Here is a 6,603-nt window from a genome sequence, read left to right as displayed (position 1 = left end):
CAGCAGGTGTAATGTCATAGGGTCTACCCTCCAAAGCATCCATTTTCTCCAGGGGAACTGATCTCTGTCATCTGGAGATCAATTGTAGCAGTGGGAGATCTCCAGGTCCCACCTGGAGATTGGCAACCCTAGGGGGAAGTCAGCTGCACAGCAGGGGGTTGAAGAGAATGGTTTGATGGCTGCTGGGCCAAGATTGGCAACAATAGTTCCCCAGGAGCCCCATCGTAAATGCACCAAACAATTCCTCAAGATTTTCCAAAACACTACTCTGTTTTGGGCTCCTGGGGAACTTTGAAGTAGCACCAAAGCTTTAAGATCTCTCCAGCTGTCACCTGGAGACTGGCAACAGCTTGTCTGGAGTGTGGGCAGCATGGCATTGTATCTGTCTGAGGTCCCCCTCTTCCTCCTCCTCCTCAGATTCCACCCTCAACAGGCTTCATCCCTAAAATATCCTGGAAGTTTCCAACCTGGAGTTGGCAACCCTATCTGCCTGTCTGTCTTAAGTTTTACAACCCCCCCCCCACAGCCTCTGCCTAGGGAGCAGCTGACATCATTCTCTCTCCCAACTGAAAATTCCAACTGCCTTGTGGGGGGGGGGGGAGTCTGAGGTGTGGAATGGAGTGTAGTCCAATCAGCTTCCATATGTAAATGACCTTGGAACGCTGGGCGGGACTGCACAAAGCAGCCAATGAACCCAGCCAGTGTCTTCCGAGTGGCAGTTTTTTCGGCCTAACACTAAAGAAGTGCATTTTAGAACTTTGGTCCCCACTACTCTTTTATATATAAGGAGAGATATTTTTCTATTCCCCACATAACATTATTTTCCGCACACACAGCAGATATAAAGAATAATAGCTTATTCCTAAAGACAAATTGTATTTTGATGGATTTGGCACAATGTCTTGGCAGCCAGCCTGCAAATGGATAAGATCAATAGCTGTCTGTACTCAAGCATTCCCTGTTGTGGCTCCCACCTGGGAGAATGGCTTGCCTGAAGAGATCAGGAAGGATCCTGCACTGTACAATGTAATTGTTTGGGGGAGGGGGGGCGTTTTATAAATTGAATAAGGTAGTAGTTAGCATCTGTGGAAAATAAGGCAGTCTTCGTGTGTGCATTACGCTGCTTATTTGCATTGTTCTCTCTCTAATTTTGTAATACATCTTTATTATATTCTTTGTTATATGTAATATAATGTTTCCCTGCATTGCTCTTCAATCTTATAATCTTCCTTTATTAGCTGTTTCCACATATGGGAGGCACACAGCAAGCCCCTGCTTTATTTGGGAGCTTTCACATGACATGATGGCGCAGCTCCTGGGGCTTTTACTTTTAAGCTGGAGCAAAGAAAAACCTTAAAGGGGAAACAGCATGTCAGAGCCTCTGTGTGAAATTTCTGCCTGCAGCCATGGAAGGGGTGAAGCTGAATAGTAACACTCTGCTCTGGTACACACATACCCTTTAGCCTTTCAACAGGGCTTTTCCCCCCCTTTAACAACTGGGCTGCAGCTCAGCTACTGCTAGTCTGTTGGGGGAGGGGCACAGCTAAGCTGCAAGGAGGATTCCCATCTGTTTGGCAAGACAAACAAAAAAAGAGGTGGAGAGGGCCAGGGCCAGCAGTGAGTGGTGTGATGATGGGGCATAGGCAAGCTGGCCCTGAACACCTCCATTCCGTTTGCTGTCATTTCCACAGTGGGGTGCCCTTTTCTTATCCTTGTGTGAACACAGCTGCAGTATTATACTGTGTTTTTAGTATGTTGTTCTCTAATTTTGTTGGCTGCATGCACTTTACTGTTCTTAATGCACTATTTTTAGTTGTAATCTACCTTGAGTCTCAGCAAGAAATGATGACTATAAATGAAGTGTGTGTCTGTGCATATATACATACACACACAGATATATATGTTTGTGTGTGTGTGTAATAATATGCTTAAGACACTTATATCTGTGCATTGTGCTGGACCCTTTGCTTCATAGGAACAATGCTGATGGCCTTAGCCAAAGTTAAGAGACTGGGAGCAAGTCATGGACTCATATACCACTGTGGATGGGGGAATGGTAGGGTAAAAGTACCTAAATAAATGTACTCCCATCACTCCCCCCCACACGCACACAGATGCTTGCTTCCCATTCCCAATAAAGGTTAAGAGATTGGCACGTAATGTCTATACTGAACCTTGATGTATTATTTTTGTACACATTTCCCGCAATTTTTTAAACTTTAAATGCTTTTTCTTCACAACAACATTGGAAGAATTAGAAAGTGGCATCAAAAATGTAATTGAAGCAGATCTGAGAAATCAGATAGGCAACTTACTTTCAGCTTTTTCACTAAATTCATGTATGCTCTTTTGTTCTCTTCAGATCCAACTTGGGATGCACTTGATAGGTCCGACGCTAAAGTTCCATTGATCAAAACACTCAGCATGTCTAATACAGTTGTAAATAATTCACTAAGAGAAATAAAAATAACAATAAGCAAGCAGCGGGTTACTTCGAAATGAGAAACATTGTTTTTTTCCAGTTAGTGAAATGTTTTATATTCTTCTCTGGAATACAATATTATCTATTTCTTAGCCTGTGTTGTATTAACCTTTCAAATGAAAGTGGTGGTGAAATGTAACCCTCTCCACTTTGTGGTACTTTCCACAGGTTCTTAAACGTGAGGTCTGTGTGGCCTTCTTTGTTGATTTGCCTTGCTCCATCTGGGGACAGGAGTAATCCACTATCTGTTTAGTCATATTGAAGAAGAAGAAGAAGAGATTGGATTTATACCCTGCCCTTCACTACCCAAAGGAGGTTCAGAGCAGCTCACAAACTCCTTTCCCTTCCCCTTCCCACAACAGACACCCTGTGAGGTAGGTGGGGCTGAGACCGCGCTGACAGAAACTGCTCTTTTTCAAGAACAGCTGTGCCAGAACTATGGCTTGCCCAAGGTCATCCAGCAGCTGTAAATGGAGGAGTGGGGAATCAAATCTGGTTCTCCCAGATTAGAGTCCACACACTAAACTACTACACCACACTGGCTCCTTTGTGGCTTCCTTGGTGGTGCCTGAGGAGGCCTTTACCCCTTGGCTTACAGAAGTTCACTTATGTCAGGCCATTGAAAGCTCTTCTTGAAAAGAGTTTGGCAAAAACTGTACATGACCAAAATATTTCAAGACACATTTTTTCAAATGCAGAGGCTACTTTCGCCATGCCCTGACCTGGATAACCCAGGCTAGCCCGATCTCATCAGATCTTTGAAGCTAAACAGGGTTACCCCCTGGTTAGTACTTGATGGGAGACCACCAAGGAAGTCCAGGGTTGCTATGCAGAGGCAGGCAATGGCAAATCACCCATTTGCCTGTTGCCTTGAAAACCCTCCATAAGTCAGCTGTGATTTGACAGTACTTTCTACCACCACTTTAGCATTGTACATATGAACAACGCTACTAAATTATACATCATGGTAGTTACATACTTGTTGGTTTGCATATCAACTGTTCCTGAGGTTATTATTTGAAGAAGCAGAAGTGCCCAGTCTGTGGTCCACTGAGTACTTCTCTGCACAGTGTCAAACATTCCACCCACCTAGAATGTGAATGACATAGAAAACGTAGACATAAAAAGGATGGAATAAATATATTGCAATGTCCTTACTGCATTTACTGGCTATTACATTAATTCCAAGCAAGTCCTTGGTGGTATACTCTCTTAGACTTATGTGCATACGTTAATATGAGTGTAATAAGATGAAATCTTCAGGAGGGCAATTTCTATTTATTTATAATAAGCAACTTTTAATTTTCATTGCCTGTGAAATTGTTAGGCAGCCTTCTTTTCCTCCCACCTTTATACTGCATTGTTACTAGATGTATTATAACATCTGCAGTTCAGCATCCTCAGATTGTGAGGTCCAGTTTATTGGCTCTATTACACTCTTTCTATTTCATTGTGATATGCCCTATACTGCCTGTATTGCATAGTCTTTTATAGCTCTGTAATCTGCCTTAAGTCTCAGTGAGAAAGGCAGATGACAAATGGTATAAACCAACAATCAATGATTCAGAGATGCTCTTCATGAGCCTCTAGGGTAACCTCCCTTCTCACTGTTTAGAAGCTGGCCAATCCTGCAAAATCTCTCGCATCATACCTACCACCACCAATTGCCTATTCCGCCTTCAGACCCTCATATGGGCTATTCTGAACACCAACATACACATATGTGGCCTTCTTAGGAGCAGGCTTATGAAAGACGACCTTGACTTCAATGTACAGGCAGGAGGCCTTATTGCAATATGTTCACGATATACAGCTGCATGCCAGGTTTGGAGGAGACAGCAGAGGGGAAATCCCCCTACAACGCTATGAGGGCTGCTTTCACATATTGTTGGATTATGCACTCTGCTGTTAGTGTTCTTTAAGGGGGTGAACAAACATGGGGACAAGAGGGACCTAATAGATGTTGTTTACCTTGACTTCCAGAAAGCTTTTGATAAAGATCCTCATCAAAGGCTCCTAAGTAAGCTCAACAGTTATGGGATAAAAGGACAAGTCCTCTTATGGATCAAAACCTGGCTAATTAATAGGAAACAAAGAGTGAGTATAAATGGGCAATTTTCTCAGTGGAGGGTAGTAAGCAATGGGGTACCACAGGGATCAGTTCTCGGTCCAATGCTTTTTAGCTTGTTCGTTAATGATTTGGAGTTGGGAGTAAGCGGTGAAGTGGCTAAATTTGTGGATGATACGAAGTTGTTCAGGGTGGTGAAAACCAGGGAGGATTGTGAGGCACTCCAAAGGGATCTATGGAGGATGGGCAAGTGGGCGTCAACGTGGCAAATGGGGTTCAATGTGGCCAAGTGCAAGATGCACATTGGAGCCAAAAATCCTAACTATAAATACACATTGATGGGGTCCGAACTGGCAGACACTGACTAAGAGAGAGATCTTGGAGTCGTGGTAGATAACTCACTAAAAATGTCGAGACAGTGTGTGACTGCAATAAAAAAGGCCAATGCTATGCTGGGGATTATAAGGAAGGGAATTGAAAACAGATCAGCCAATATCATAATGCCCCTATATAAATCAATGGTGCAACCTCGTTTGGAATACTGTGTACAGTTCTGGTCACCACACCTTAAAAAGGATATTACAGCTTTGGGAAAAGTGCAGAAAAGGGCAACTAGAATGATAAAAGGGTTGGAACACTTTCCTATGAAGAAAGGTTAAAGCGCTTGGGGCTCTTTAGCTTGGAGAAACGATCACTGAGGGGTGACATGATCGAGGTTTATAAGATTATGCATGGGATAGAGCAGGCAGAGAAAGAAGTACTTTTCTCCCTTTCTCACAATACAAGAACTCGTGGGCACTCCATGAAACTGCTGAGCGGTGGGGTTAGAACAGATAAAAGGAAGTACTTCTTCACCCAGAGTGATTAACACATGGAATTCACTGCCACAGGAGGTGGTGGCGGCTACAAACATGGATGGCTTCAAGAGGGAATTAGATAAGCATATGGAGCAGAGGTCCATCAGGGGCTATTAGCCACAAGGTATAGATAGGGACTCCAGGACAAGTGATGCTTGGGAGGGCTTCTAGTGTCCTGGCCCCACTGCTGGACCTCCTGATGGCACCTGGTATTTTTGGCCACTGTGTGACAGAGTGCTGGACTGGATGAGCCATTGGCCTGATCCAGTATTGGCTTCTCTTATGCTCTTATGTTCAGTTTAGCAACAATTTGCAACTGGATTTTCCAGACAAGAAAACTGAGTTACAAACAGTTGCTAAAGTGCATAAATAGTGCATTATCCATTGTATGTGAAAGCTGTTGCTAAGAGCTCCTAACCCTGCTCTCTGTATGCACAGGGTCTCTGTACAGCAACCTCAATGTTTCTCTAATATTGTAAATGTTATGTAGCTAAGTTATCAATTGTACACACATTTTTCCTTCTCCATCTGCAATATAGAGGAACAGCTTTCTAATGAAGCCATGGCTGCTTCCCCTGCAAAGGTGTTATCTTTAACATACAAAAGACAGGAAACGAGAATTCACAGCCACAAAAAATGTATGTAACCATCTTCATCTACATGACCTCACTTTCACCCAGCACTTTAAAACCATGTGCTTCACAACTCACACATTGCCCAGCCCCCTCATGATACTTATTTATTTATTACCTTTCCGCTACCTGACTCCATCAACCACAAACATGTGGATGATGAAATGCTGGTTCAGTATGGAAAAGTTTACCATGAAGTAGGCAACAGGGAGTCATTTTGTAAGTATGTGTGCTGGTAAAGTTCAAGAGTACAGAAAAGAGATGACACACATACAAAAAATCCTAGGCATACAAAAGCACAATGTTGTTATTTCAAAAAGTGTACCAGTGCTGGAAAATAAAAAATCCATTCACACTTTATTTTAAATACATGTAGGCACTGTGAGCCCCTCTTTATTTAAATATCCATAAACCCCCGAATTAGTTAAAACAATTATTTTTTAAAAAATCACTATATAAATAAACAACAGCGCAAAAACACAATATTCAGATAAGGTAGATAACAGAACTAGCTACTGTTGGCTTCTGCTAACACCAGCAATATTCAATTAAAATTAAATAATC

General features: G+C 42.6%; 1 protein-coding gene across 1 annotated transcript in view; it reads right to left on the bottom strand.

The window, feature by feature from the left end:
• MED12L (mediator complex subunit 12 like) overlaps positions 1 to 6,603 on the bottom strand; it is a 240,815-nt gene that overhangs the window by 19,956 nt on the left and 214,256 nt on the right. Inside the window, 2 exon segments of the mRNA XM_015419617.1 lie at positions 2,316 to 2,451; positions 3,462 to 3,571. Of these exon segments, the coding sequence (XP_015275103.1) occupies positions 2,316 to 2,451; positions 3,462 to 3,571 (246 nt within the window).

This window comes from Gekko japonicus, unplaced genomic scaffold (genome assembly GCF_001447785.1).
Source record: "Gekko japonicus isolate JY-2015 unplaced genomic scaffold, Gekko_japonicus_V1.1 scaffold1161, whole genome shotgun sequence".
NCBI classification, from domain to species: Eukaryota; Metazoa; Chordata; class Lepidosauria; order Squamata; family Gekkonidae; genus Gekko; species Gekko japonicus.
The sequence above is the reverse complement of the archived record's forward strand: the minus strand, read 5'-3'. Positions and strand labels throughout refer to the sequence as shown.